General features: G+C 38.0%; 1 protein-coding gene across 1 annotated transcript in view; it reads left to right on the forward strand.

The window, feature by feature from the left end:
- The window catches only part of LOC133641147 (cytochrome c oxidase assembly factor 8), a 23,052-nt gene extending 9,380 nt beyond the window's left edge, over positions 1-13,672 (forward strand). Inside the window, exons 3-5 of the mRNA XM_062035036.1 lie at positions 2,368-2,431; positions 10,716-10,806; positions 13,226-13,672. Of these exons, the coding sequence (XP_061891020.1) occupies positions 2,368-2,431; positions 10,716-10,806; positions 13,226-13,331 (261 nt within the window). The 3' untranslated portion in view covers positions 13,332-13,672. The remainder of the gene's footprint in view (positions 1-2,367; positions 2,432-10,715; positions 10,807-13,225) is intronic.
- Positions 13,673-14,460: the final 788 nt, after the last annotated feature.

Here is a 14,460-nt window from a genome sequence, read left to right on the forward strand (position 1 = left end):
CGGGATTCGTTACCAGGGATTCGAATAAAGAACCAACTCTTTTTCTTTACTATAGTGGCCTCGATAACGGGAACCGGTTCTCAAAAAGGGATTCGAGTCCATGGAATCGGTTCTTTTCTTATCGAACAACCGGTGGAACCGGTTTCGAACATCATCCCTACGTGTCACTGATGTGCGATACTACTGATTTTCTTTCCGATCCGTTACTGAGTATGATTCAGGCCGGTATCGGCGATACCGATTTAATACCGATACTTTGTGCAAATATACCTATTGTGTCTGTTAACATTTCAACAGTTGTGTGTTTTCAAATAATAACGTATCTACCTAGGAAAAAACAACAGTAAGAATGTAAGAAAAAAGAGCAAACATCAAAATATAATGAGAAACAGCGGAACTTTTTAAACTAATAATTAGTAATATACTTTCGTCACATATAACACGGTTGGGGTGTGTGTGTGTGTGTGTGTGTGTGTGTATTATTTTATTTTTTAATTAACTAAACATTGTTTACATTTCATTTTTATTGTGAAAACTTAATATTTCTGAAAAGTCAAGTATTGGGGGGCCAATTTGTGTATATATATACACACAAATTATATACACACAACATAGATATTGTGTGTGTATATATATATATATATACACCACTGTTCAAAAGTTTGGGGTCACCCAAACAATTTTGTGGAATAGCCTTCATTTCTAAGAACAAGAATAGACTGTCGCGTTTCAGATGAAAGTTCTCTTTTTCTGGACATTTTGAGTGTTTAATTGACCCCACAAATGTGATGCTCCAGAAACTTAATCTGCTCAAAGGAAGGTCAGTTTTGTAGCTTCTGTAACGAGCTAAACTGTTTTCAGATGTGTGAACATGATTGCACAAGGGTTTTCTAATCATCAATTAGCCTTCTGAGCCAATGAGCAAACACATTGTACCATTAGAACACTGGAGTGACAGTTGCTGGAAATGGGCCTCTATACACCTATGTAGATATTGCACCAAAAACCAGACATTTGCAGCTAGAATAGTCATTTACCACATTAGCAATGTATAGAGTGTACTTCTTTAAAGTTAAGACTAGTTTAAAGTTATCTTCATTGAAAAATAAGGACATTTTAATGTGACCCCAAACTTTTGAACGGTAGTGTGTGTATATATATATATATATATATATACACCCACACAAATTGGCCCCCCCAATACTTGACTTTTCAGAAATATTAAGTTTTCACAATAAAAATGAAATATTCTTAAAATGTAAACAATGTTTAGTTAATTTAAAAATAAAATAATACTAATTTATGAATTAATGTGAAAAAATACAACAGCTATAATATGAATGGGTTATACTTGTATAGCGCTTTTCTACCTTCAAGGTAGTCAAAGCGCTTTGACAGTATTTCCACATTCACCCATTCACACACTGATGGCGGGAGCTGCCATGCAAGGCCCTAACCACCACCCATCAGGAGCAAGGGTGACGTGTCTTGCTCAAGGACACAACGTCATAAACACTGCTAAATCTGCAACTGAACATGTATATTTTCATACAGGCAGAATGTTGGACACACTAGGTTATGCAGTTACACAATCTTATTATTATTTGTATTCTATTCTTACACGGGGAAAAAACAACAGTAAAAATGTAAGTAAAAAGAGCAAAAAAATAGGTATGTAATGAGAAAAAGATTAAATGTTCTAATTAAAAATGAATAATAATAATATACTTGGTCACCTATAAAACAAAGCTGACACAATATATGTTTGAAAAAATACCTTTATGTATTATTTGATGTCTACAGAATATTCGTTAATGAAAATTAATGAATAAAATTAATTAATTTGATTAGGTAAAAAGCTTCTGTCTCCTGTCTGTTGCTTTAAATCATGTGGCAATGCACACATGTTAAAAGGGCATTTTAAATGCGTATAAGAATAAAGAATGAAGGTTATGACAGGCAGAAAAAAATCATTGTTCAACTATTTAAAAAAAAAAAAAAAAGAGGTGCATTAAGGCTGTAAAGTGTGTTTTATCCGATTATTCAAACTAATCGATCGATTACTAAAAGAATGGCTAGCTGCAGCCCTAACTTTTATGTATGTTGGTTGTTTTGTATTAAATGCAGGGTGGCCTTGTTTGTATTATAACAGTGAAGCACATTTTTACACAGGGAGATGGCGTAAGAAATACAGTATATATTCATGACACTAAGTAGCCCCACCCTCTTAACTGCGCAATTATACAGTTTTACCAGCAGAGAGCAGCATTACCATCAGCTTTTCTTTGCCTCTATTGACCGAGCTACTAGTCTGACTAACATATATTTGTCACATGACGTCAAGCATCCTTTTTGTGTTGCGTGCAGGACAAAGACGATTTCATCGCCTCCCAGCTGAAGGTCCAAGGCTTGTCTGAGCGAGACGAGCAAGGTGAGGACGCAACACGCTTAGTCTGCATTTACTAGGGCTGGACGATTAATCACTTTTTGATTTCGATTTTGGCTTTTCACGATCATAGAAATATTACAATCTGGGAAAAAAAACCCACATCTCATCTGCTTGTTGTTGTGAACGACATCATTGATGTTAGATCAATTATACAAACGAGACAGAAGGCGCAACTTGCTTAGAGTGTCCGCCTTGAGATCGGTAGGTCATGAGTCATACCAAAGACTACAAAAATGGGAGCCATTACCTCCCTGCTTGGCACTCAGCATCAAGGGTTGGAATTGGGGGTTAAATCACCAAAAATGATTCCCGGGCGCGGCCACCGCTGCTGCTCACTGCTCCACTCACCTCCCAGGGGGTGAACAAGCGGATGGGTCAAATGCAGAGGACAAATTTCACCACACCTAGTGTGTGTGAGACAATCATTGGTAATTTAACTTTAACTTTATTGATACATTATGCTGTGACTTAAAATACCGGTCAAAATTGATGTATTGCACCAATAAATGTGAGCATTTTTGCATTTAATTAACAACAATGTTAATACATTTTATTAATGACACAAAAAAATAAGCAAAACAGGTTAAAAAAAATAAGGGAATTTAAAAATATATTGGTATTGTTTTTTTAATTTTTATTTACCGTATTTTTCAGACAATAAGTCGCAGTTTTTTTCATAGTTTGGCCGGGGGTGCGACTTATACTCAGGAGCGATTTATGTGTGAAATTATTAACACATTACCGTAAAATATCAAATAATATTATTTAGCTCATTCACGTAAGAGACTAGACGTATAAGATACCGTATTTTTCGGAGTATAAGTCGCACCGGCCGAAAATGCATAATAAAGAAGGAAAAAAACATATATAAGTCGCACTGGAGAATAAGTCACATTTTTGGGGGGAAATGTATTTGATAAAAGCCAACACCAAGAATAGACATTTGAAAGGCAATTTAAAATAAATAAAGAATAGTGAACAACAGGCTGAATAAGTGTACGTTATATGAGGCATAAATAACCAACTGAGAATGTGCCTGGTATGTTAACGTAACATATTATGGTAAGAGTCATTCAAATAACTAACATATAGAACATGCTATACGTTTACCAAACAATCTGTCACTCCTAATTGCTAAATCCCATGAAATCTTATACGTCTAGTCTCTTACGTGAATGAGCTAAATAATATTATTTGATATTTTACGCTAATGTGTTAATAATTTCACACATAAGTCGCTCCTGAGTATAAGTCGCACCCCCGGCCAAACTATGAAAAAAACTGCGACTTATAGTCCGAAAAATACGGTATGTTTTTTTTCCTTCTTTATTATGCATTTTCGGCCGGTGCGACTTATACTCCGGAGCGACTTATAGTCCGAAAAATACGGTATTGCTGTTACTATTATTACCGTATTTTCCGGACTATAGAGCAACACTGGGCTATAAGCCGCACCCGCTAAATTTGAGAAGAAAAACATATTTTTCCTTATATTAGCTGCACCAGATTATAAACCGCAGGTATGCACATAGTGAAATTAGTTATTTTCATAGAAAGATTTTGTAAATGTTTATCTACATGCCTTAATTGTTTCCAAACTGTGCCAGTAAAATGGCTGATCAAACAAAACAGAAGTCATGGACCCACTAGCTGCCGAAGCTAACTCTCTAATCAGCTAAACAGACATTTGTGACACTGAAACGATACAAAAAGAATGCCGTTGTGAGTTAATAATACTAACACAGACACTCGTAAAACGTGTTAGCATATGAGCTAATGCTAACAACGCTAGCTTGATTACATTTCAATGGCACGTACAAATATGCATGAAAACACTCCTATGGACATCACACATGGGACGGTTGAGTAAGAATAAACAGTTTTTAAGTTGTGCTGTAAAACTTACAAACCTTGGTTCAAGTGACGAAGACTCCATACGTGTACAAACGCTGTGGACGGCTTTACTTTCGGTTTGAGGCAAAAATAGGAAGTACATTTTTTTCAACGCATAGCACCGACAGTGAGCGATTTTGTCCAAAAGGTGGCGCCATAGCACAAACAAAAACACACCATTTGAGTCTTCTGCTTGATTTCAATCAATCAGTCTATCAATGTTTATTTATATAGCCCTAAATCACGAGTGTCTCAAAGGGCTGCACAAGCCACAACGACATCCTCGGCTCAGAGCCCACATAAGGGCAAGGAAAAACTCACTACCCAGTGGAATGTCAATGTGAATGACTATGAGAAACCTTGGAGAGGACCGCAGATGTGGGTGACCCACTCCCCCCTCAAGGGGAGACCGGATGCAATGGACATCGAGTGGGTCTAGCATAATATTGTGAAAGTCCAGTCCATAGTGGATCTAACATAATAGTGAGAGTCCAGTCCATAGTGGATCTAACATAATAGTGAGAGTCCAGTCCATAGTGGATCTAACATAATAGTGAGAGAGTCCAGTCCATAGTGGATCTAATATAATAGTGAGAGTCCAGTCCATAGTGGATTTAACATAATAGTGAGAGTCCAGTCCATAGTGGATCTAACATAATAGTGAGAGTCCAGTCCATAGTGCATCTAACATAATAGTGAGAGTCCAGTCCATAGTGGATCTAACATAATAGTGAGAGTCCAGTCCATAGTGCATCTAACATTATCGTGTGAGAGTCCAGTCCATAGTGGATCTAACATAATAGTGTGAGAGTCCAGTCCATAGTGGATCTAATATAATAGTGAGAGTCCAGTCCATAGTGGATTTAACATAACAGTGAGAGTCCAGTCCATAGTGGATCTAACATAATAGTGAGAGTCCAGTCCATAGTGCATCTAACATAATAGTGGGAGTCCAGTCCATAGTGGATCTAACATAATAGTGTGAGAGTCCAGTCCATAGTGGATCTAATATAATAGTGAGAGTCCAGTCCATAGTGGATCTAACATAATAGTGAGAGTCCAGTCCATAGTGGATCTAACATAATAGTGTGAGAGTCCAGTCCATAGTGCATCTAACATAATAGTGAGAGTCCAGTCCATAGTGGATCTAACATTATCGTGTGAGAGTCCAGTCCATAGTGGATCTAACATAATAGTGTGAGAGTCCAGTCCATAGTGGATCTAATATAATAGTGAGAGTCCAGTCCATAGTGGATTTAACATAATAGTGAGAGTCCAGTCCATAGTGGATCTAACATAATAGTGAGAGTCCAGTCCATAGTGCATCTAACATAATAGTGGGAGTCCAGTCCATAGTGGATCTAACATAATAGTGTGAGAGTCCAGTCCATAGTGGATCTAATATAATAGTGAGAGTCCAGTCCATAGTGGATCTAACATAATAGTGAGAGTCCAGTCCATAGTGGATCTAACATAATAGTGTGAGAGTCCAGTCCATAGTGCATCTAACATAATAGTGAGAGTCCAGTCCATAGTGGATCTAACATAATATTGTGAGAGTCTAGTCCATAGTGGATCTAACATAATAGTGTGAGAGTCCAGTCCATAGTGGATCTAACATAATAGTGTGAGAGTCTAGTCCATAGTGGATCTAACATAATAGTGTGAGAGTCCAGTCCATAGTGGATCTAACATAATAGTGAGAGTCCAGTCCATAGTGGATCTAACATAATAGTGAGAGTCCAGTCCATAGTGGATCTAACATAATAGTGTGAGAGTCCAGTCCATAGTGGATCTAACATAATAGTGAGAGTCCAGTCCATAGTGGATCTAACATAATAGTGAGAGTCCAGTCCATAGTGGATCTAACATAATAGTGTGAGAGTCCAGTCCATAGTGGATCTAATATAATAGTGAGAGTCCAGTCCATAGTGGATCTAACATAATAGTGAGAGTCCTGTCCATAGTGGATCTAACATAATAGTGTGAGAGTCCAGTCCATAGTGGATATAACATAATAGTGTAAGAGTCCAGTCCATAGTGGATCTAACATAATAGTGAGAGCCCAGTCCATAGTGGATCTAACATAATAGTGAGAGAGTCCAGTCCATAGTGGATCTAATATAATAGTGAGAGTCCAGTCCATAGTGGATCTAACATAATAGTGAGAGCCCAGTCCATAGTGGATCTAACATAATAGTGAGAGAGTCCAGTCCATAGTGGATCTAATATAATAGTGAGAGTCCAGTCCATAGTGGATCTAACATAATAGTGTGAGAGTCCAGTCCATAGTGGATCTAATATAATAGTGAGAGTCCAGTCCATAGTGGATTTAACATAATAGTGTGAGAGTCCAGTCCATAGTGGATCTAATATAATAGTGTGAGAGTCCAGTCCATAGTGGATCTAACATAATAGTGTGAGTCCAGTCCATAGTGGATCTAACATAATAGTGAGAGTCCAGTCCATAGTGGATCTAACATAATAGTGTGAGAGTCCAGTCCATAGTGGATCTAACATAATAGTGTAAGAGTCCAGTCCATAGTGGATCTAATATAATAGTGTGAGAGTCCAGTCCATAGTGGATCTAATATAATAGTGTGAGAGTCCAGTCCATAGTGGATCTAACATAATAGTGTGAGTCAAGTCCATAGTGGATCTAACATAATAGTGAGAGTCCAGTCCATAGTGGATCTAACATAATAGTGTGAGAGTCCAGTCCATAGTGGATCTAACATAATAGTGTAAGAGTCCAGTCCATAGTGGATCTAATATAATAGTGTGAGAGTCCAGTCCATAGTGGATCTAACATAATAGTGTGAGAGTCCAGTCCAAGTGGATCTAACATAATAGTGTGAGAGTCCAGTCCATAGTGGATCTAACATAATATTGTGAGAGTCCAGTCCATAGTGGATCTAACATAATAGTGTGAGAGTCTAGTCCATAGTGCATCTAACATAATAGTGTGAGAGTCCAGTCCATAGTGGATCTAACATAATAGTGTGAGAGTCCAGTCCATAGTGGATCTAACATAATAGTGTGAGAGTCCAGTCCAAGTGGATCTAACATAATAGTGGGAGTCCAGTCCATAGTGGATCTAACATAAAAGTGAGAGTCCAGTCCATAGTGGATCTAACATAATAGTGTGAGAGTCCAGTCCATAGTGGATCTAATTTAATAGTGTGAGAGTCCAGTCCATAGTGGATCTAACATAATAGTGTGAGTCCAGTCCATAGTGGATCTAACATAACAGTGAGAGTCCAGTCCATAGTGGATCCAACATAATAGTGTGAGAGTCCAGTCCATAGTGGATCTAACATAATAGTGTAAGAGTCCAGTCCATAGTGGATCTAATATAATAGTGTGAGAGTCCAGTCCATAGTGGATCTAATATAATAGTGTGAGAGTCCAGTCCATAGTGGATCTAACATAATAGTGTGAGTCCAGTCCATAGTGGATCTAACATAATAGTGAGAGTCCAGTCCATAGTGGATCTAACATAATAGTGTGAGAGTCCAGTCCATAGTGGATCTAACATAATAGTGTGAGAGTCCAGTCCATAGTGGATCTAACATAATAGTGTGAGAGTCCAGTCCATAGTGGATCTAACATAATAGTGAGAGTCCAGTCCATAGTGGATCTAACATTATCGTGTGAGAGTCCAGTCCATAGTGGATCTAACATAATAGTGTGAGAGTCCAGTCCATAGTGGATCTAATATAATAGCGAGAGTCCAGTCCATAGTGGATTTAACATAATAGTGAGAGTCCAGTCCATAGTGGATCTAACATAATAGTGAGAGTCCAGTCCATAGTGCATCTAACATAATAGTGTGAGAGTCCAGTCCATAGTGGATCTAACATAATAGTGTGAGAGTCCAGTCCATAGTGGATCTAACATAATAGTGACAGTCCAGTCCATAGTGGATCTAACATAATAGTGAGAGTCCAGTCCATAGTGCATCTAACATAATATTGTGAGAGTCTAGTCCATAGTGGATCTAACATAATATTGTGAGAGTCTAGTCCATAGTGGATCTAACATAATAGTGTGAGAGTCTAGTCCATAGTGGATCTAACATACTAGTGTGAGAGTCCAGTCCATAGTGCATCTAACATAATATTGTGAGAGTCTAGTCCATAGTGGATCTAACATAATATTGTGAGAGTCTAGTCCATAGTGGATCTAACATAATAGTGTGAGAGTCTAGTCCATAGTGGATCTAACATAATAGTGTGAGAGTTTAGTCCATATTGGATCTAACATAATAGTGTGAGAGTTCAGTCCATAGTGGATCTAACATAATAGTGAGAGTCCAGTCCATAGTGGATCTAACATAATAGTGAGAGTCCAGTCCATAGTGGATCTAACATAATAGTGTGAGAGTTCAGTCCATAGTGGATCTAACATAATAGTGAGAGTCCAGTCCATAGTGGATCTAACATAATAGTGTGAGAGTCCAGTCCATAGTGGATCTAACATAATAGTGTGAGAGTCCAGTCCATAGTGGATCTAATATAATAGTGAGAGTCCAGTCCATAGTGGATATAACATAATAGTGAGAGTCCAGTCCATAGTGGATATAACATAATAGTGTAAGAGTCCAGTCCATTGTGGATCTAACATAATAGTGAGAGTCCAGTCCATAGTGGATCTAACATAATAGTGAGAGAGTCCAGTCCATAGTGGATCTAATATAATAGTGAGAGTTCAGTCCATATTGGATTTAACATAATAGTGAGAGTCCAGTCCATAGTGGATCTAACATAATAGTGAGAGTCCAGTCCATAGTGCATCTAACATAATAGTGAGAGTCCAGTCCATAGTGGATCTAACATAATAGTGTGAGAGTCCAGTCCATAGTGGATCTAATATAATAGTGAGAGTCCAGTCCATAGTGGATCTAACATAATAGTGTGAGAGTGCAGTCCATAGTGGATCTAACATAATAGTGTGAGAGTCCAGTCCATAGTGGATCTAATATAATAGTGTGAGAGTCCAGTCCATAGTGGATCTAACATAATAGTGTGAGTCCAGTCCATAGTGGATCTAACATAATAGTGAGAGTCCAGTCCATAGTGGATCTAACATAATAGTGTGAGAGTCCAGTCCATAGTGGATCTAACATAATAGTGTGAGAGTCCAGTCCATAGTGGATCTAACATAATAGTGTAAGAGTCCAGTCCATAGTGGATCTAATATAATAGTGTGAGAGTCCAGTCCATAGTGGATCTAATATAATAGTGTGAGAGTCCAGTCCATAGTGGATCTAACATAATAGTGTGAGTCCAGTCCATAGTGGATCTAACATAATAGTGAGAGTCCAGTCCATAGTGGATCTAACATAATAGTGTGAGAGTCCAGTCCATAGTGGATCTAACATAATAGTGTGAGAGTCCAGTCCAAGTGGATCTAATATAATAGTGTGAGAGTCCAGTCCATAGTGGATCTAATATAATAGTGAGAGTCCAGTCCATAGTGGATCTAACAAAATAGTGTGAGAGTCCAGTCCATAGTGGATCTAATATAATAGTGTGAGAGTCCAGTCCATAGTGGATCTAATATAATAGTGAGAGTCCAGTCCATAGTGGATCTAACATAATAGTGTGAGAGTCCAGTCCATAGTGGATCTAACATAATAGTGAGAGTCCAGTCCATAGTGGATCTAACATAATAGTGAGAGTCCAGTCCAAGTGGATCTAATATAATAGTGTGAGAGTCCAGTCCATAGTGGATCTAATATAATAGTGTGAGAGTCCAGTCCATAGTGGATCTAATATAATAGTGTGAGAGTCCAGTCCATAGTGGATCTAATATAATAGTGAGAGTCCAGACCATAGTGGATCTAACATAATAGTGTGAGAGTCCAGTCCATAGTGGATCTAACATAATAGTGAGAGTCCAGTCCGTAGTGGATCTAACATAATAGTGAGAGTCCAGTCCATAGTGGGGCCAGCAGGAGACCATCCCGAGCGGAGACGGGTCAGCAGCACAGAGATGTCCCCAACCGATGCACTGATTTGATGAAAACTATAGACTACAAAACATGGCAATTGGGAGGGGGGGGGGAGCGTCCATACATTATCCGCACCGTTTTATATAAGCTGCAAAAAGTAGCAGCTTATAGTCCGGATTTATAGTATTTTACTTATTTGTTTCTAATGAATATCTGTTCTTTTAAATTACGTGTAAAGCTAATACAATACTCACGTTTAAAGATCATTCATTAATTTGAAAATGTGCTATTAATCGTGAATTTAATATCAGTCATGATTGGCATTGTTGCCATAATCGTCCAGCCCTGACGTTTACCCATCTAGTAGACGAAAGACCTTTTTATATGAAAGGGATTTAAACCCGCATGCGCCTGCAGGACGGCGTCGCGCTCTGAGCAGCGAAGAAATGGCCGTGTTCTACAAACGCTTCTTGGACATAAACAAAGAGCGACACGCTAACTACAACAAGTAAGTAGCTGACGCAAACACACACACACACACACACACACACACACACACACACACACACACACAATTGTGTATTTGTGACCTTCTTGAGACCTCCGACAAATGCTTACCTTTTAGGACCACCCTTTCTAGATATATAAAGATTTGTATTTACAACATTAATCATATTGTGACTAGGGCTGCAACAACTAATCGATTAAAATCGATTATTAAAATAGTTGCCGATTAATTTAGTCATCGATTCGTTGGATCTATGCTGTGCCATGCGCAGAGGGTTATTGATTTATTTTTTAATTTAAAAAAATGTGTATTTATTTTTATTTTTTATTTTTTTAATAAACCTTTATTCATAAACTGCAACATTTACAAACATCTGAGAAACAATAACCAAAATAAGTATGGTGCCAGTATGCTCTTTTTTTCCCAATAAAATACTGGATGGGATAGAAATGTAGTTTGTCTATTTTATCCGATTATTAATCGATTAATCGAAGTAATAATCGACAGATTAATCGATTATCAAATGAATCGTTAGTTGCAGCCCTAATTGTGACAGTCTTCTGCCGTCGTGCGGGTTCCAGGGACCACCAAGGAAGGACATTCTGGCGAGCAGGTTTAGACTTCTTTTATTTTTCAATAACAAAGTCTCTTCCGGGTTGCTTTTCGACGGGATTGTTTAATTGTGCCCAGCTGGGCGATCCACGCACCTGATGATATTTGCGGCGTCGATCCCAGCGCGCTCCGCCTCGCCGCTTGCTCGCCGTCCACGCCTCCTCGCCGCCATCTTGCAGCGGGCTCCGGTGTGCCCTGCCTCGCTGTCGGACTGCCGGCTCCGCCTCTCCACACATATATACATACTATGCAAATTTAAAGAAAGATAAGCTTTTCATTTTTATTTATTTATTGTTTGTAATTGGTATTTAATCTTCATTATTTACTTCGTTATTACAGTATGTCTCTATAAAACTATGCATTTTATTGTTTAAATAATTTTGGCCAAAGGGGGCGCGTTTCAATTTCTTACATACATTTGTTATTTCATACGTTGACCAGTGGGGGAGCGCTTCAAATTTTTACACACTGCACTTTTTAAAACCGACACACAGTCAATTTGAAAAAATCCCTACTTTTTGGGACCACCCTCATTTTAAATAGATTTCACCACCAGGGGTGCAAATGAGACATTCTCTATTAGATGCAAGGGTTTTCCGTAGGGATGTCCGATAATATCAGACTGCCGATATTATCGGCCAATAAATGCTCTAAAATGTAATATCTGAAATAATCGGTATTGGTTTCAAAATTATCGGTATCTGTTTCAAAAAGTTAAATTTATGACTTTTTAAAACGCCACTGTGTACACGGACGTAGGAAGAAGTACAGAGCGGCAATAAACCTTAAAGGCACTGCCTTTGCGTGCCGGCCCAATCACATAATATCTACAGTTTTTCACACACACAAGTGAATGCCATGCATACTTGGTCAACAGCCATACAGGTCACACTGAGGGTGAACGTATAAACAACTTTAACACTGTTACAAATATGCGCCACACTGTGAACCCACACCAAACAAGAATGACAAACACATTTCGGGAGAACCTCCGCACCGTAACACAACATAAACACAACAGAACAAATACCCAGAACCCCTTGCAGCACTAACTCTTCCGGGACGCTACAATATACAGTGTACAGAATTGAGATTGAATTTAAAAAGTAAAAAGTCAATAATGGGGGTATAAATGGAAACAGAATAGAAAAATATTACAATAAGAATAAAAACAAAGCAATAGTGAGAATAAAAATATAACAGTAAAATAAGAATATAACAAGAGAAACTAGGCAGTAGTGACCATGTTATGAAAAAGTATTGCACTGTTATTGTTTTGAGGCATGTTAAAAAAAAGAATGCACTTCGTGACTTCAATAATAAATATGGCAGTGCCATGTTGGCATTTTTTTCCATAACTTGAGTTGATTTATTTTGGAAAACCTTGTTACATTGTTTAATGCATCCAGCAGGGGATCACAACAAAATTAGGCATAATAATGTATTAATTCCACGACTGTGTATATCGGTATTGGTTGATATCGGTATCTGTAATTAAGCCATTATCGGACATCTCTACTTTTAACCCAGCTAGGTGAAATTACATAATCTCCCACGGCACACCAGACTGTATCTCACGGCACAGTGGTTGAAAAACACCGCTCTATCAGATGTCATTTTTTTCCTTACTGGGACCATGATTTTGGTCCTAACTTGTTCCTCATATGGAAGGTACTTTGCCTTGTGGATGTCTCAAGAAGGGTAAAAATACAAGAACACACACACACTGTGTTGATGTATTCGTGGGATCGGGGTTGTGTTATTGTCGCGGCGACGCGTTCAAACGCTTCCTTACTTTGCATTGCAGGGAGTGGTATCGCCGCAACTTCGCCATCACCTTCCTCATGGCCCGCGTCGCCCTGGGCAACCTGTGGAGGAGCGTCACCAATAAACACAGCAGATCTCAAACATAACCGCTCACCTGTCCAGCGTCTGTTCCTATGTAAATACACCTCTACAGACACTTTATTAGGTACACCATCCACTTGGCTCCAACTTTCATAATCCATCCATCCATTCTCTTCCGCTTATCCGAGGTCGGGTCGCGGGGGCAGCAGCCTAAGCAGAGAAGCCCAGACTTCTCTCTCCCCAGCCATTTTGTCCAGCTCCTCCCGGGGGCATCCCGAGGCTTCCACTTTTTTTATAAGCGTTTTGAAAAAAATGTATAAACGTATGCATTATCCTGTTGTATCTCACATTCTGTATTGTGTTTTGGAAAGAGATTGTCATAAACGTTACTTAATTCATTAAAAAATAATAATAAAAAAAGAAAAATGTGTATGCTTATGTAAATGTATTCAGTTATAAACATTCATTCACTTTTTTCTTTCCTTCATGGATCTAAACTTTACCACTGCTGGTAGTTTTTTCGATGATTTTATTTAATACATTTTAGGTGTATTTATTTCAGTATAAAAGTGTAAAAAGTGTTTTGCTTGGGTCATGAAATGATGATAATGGTGTGCCAGGGCATACATACATTTTATATTTTAAATATCTGGAGTCTACATCAACTTCAGATCCATCCCTCATTTCAAAATGTTTTAGTTTTTTTTTATGTTGTTTTTTTATTTGTTTGTTTTCCGCCCCAAAAACTATGTTTTTTATGGCAAACACACAAAATATGCAAAATCTTCCACCAAAAATATTTTTCTTAGTGGAATATTTGATGTGAAAAATGGGAACCTTGGATAGGTCAATAATTCATAATAACATTGATTTTGATTCAATATTATGTTTTGAGCAATGACAGTTTGAAAGAAAAAAAAACAGGTTTGTTTTATTAGTCAACATTGCAACTTTTTCTAATTATATTTCTCCTTTAAGCTTTTTTATTTCACTTTTGTTTATGTTTTTGTTTATTTTAATTGTATTTTTAGAATGTGCCGTGGGCCTTTAAAACATTAGCTGTGGGCCGCAAATGGCCTCCGAGGCACACTTTTGACACCCCTGCTATAGATAATAAAAAATTAAATCTGATAAATCTATGGATAAAAAGCAGAGCCTGGCGACGCATGCGCGTTCATCATAACTCTCTCTCTC

The sequence above is a fragment of the Entelurus aequoreus genome, linkage group LG23 (assembly GCF_033978785.1).
Source record: "Entelurus aequoreus isolate RoL-2023_Sb linkage group LG23, RoL_Eaeq_v1.1, whole genome shotgun sequence".
NCBI lineage: Eukaryota > Metazoa > Chordata > Actinopteri > Syngnathiformes > Syngnathidae > Entelurus > Entelurus aequoreus.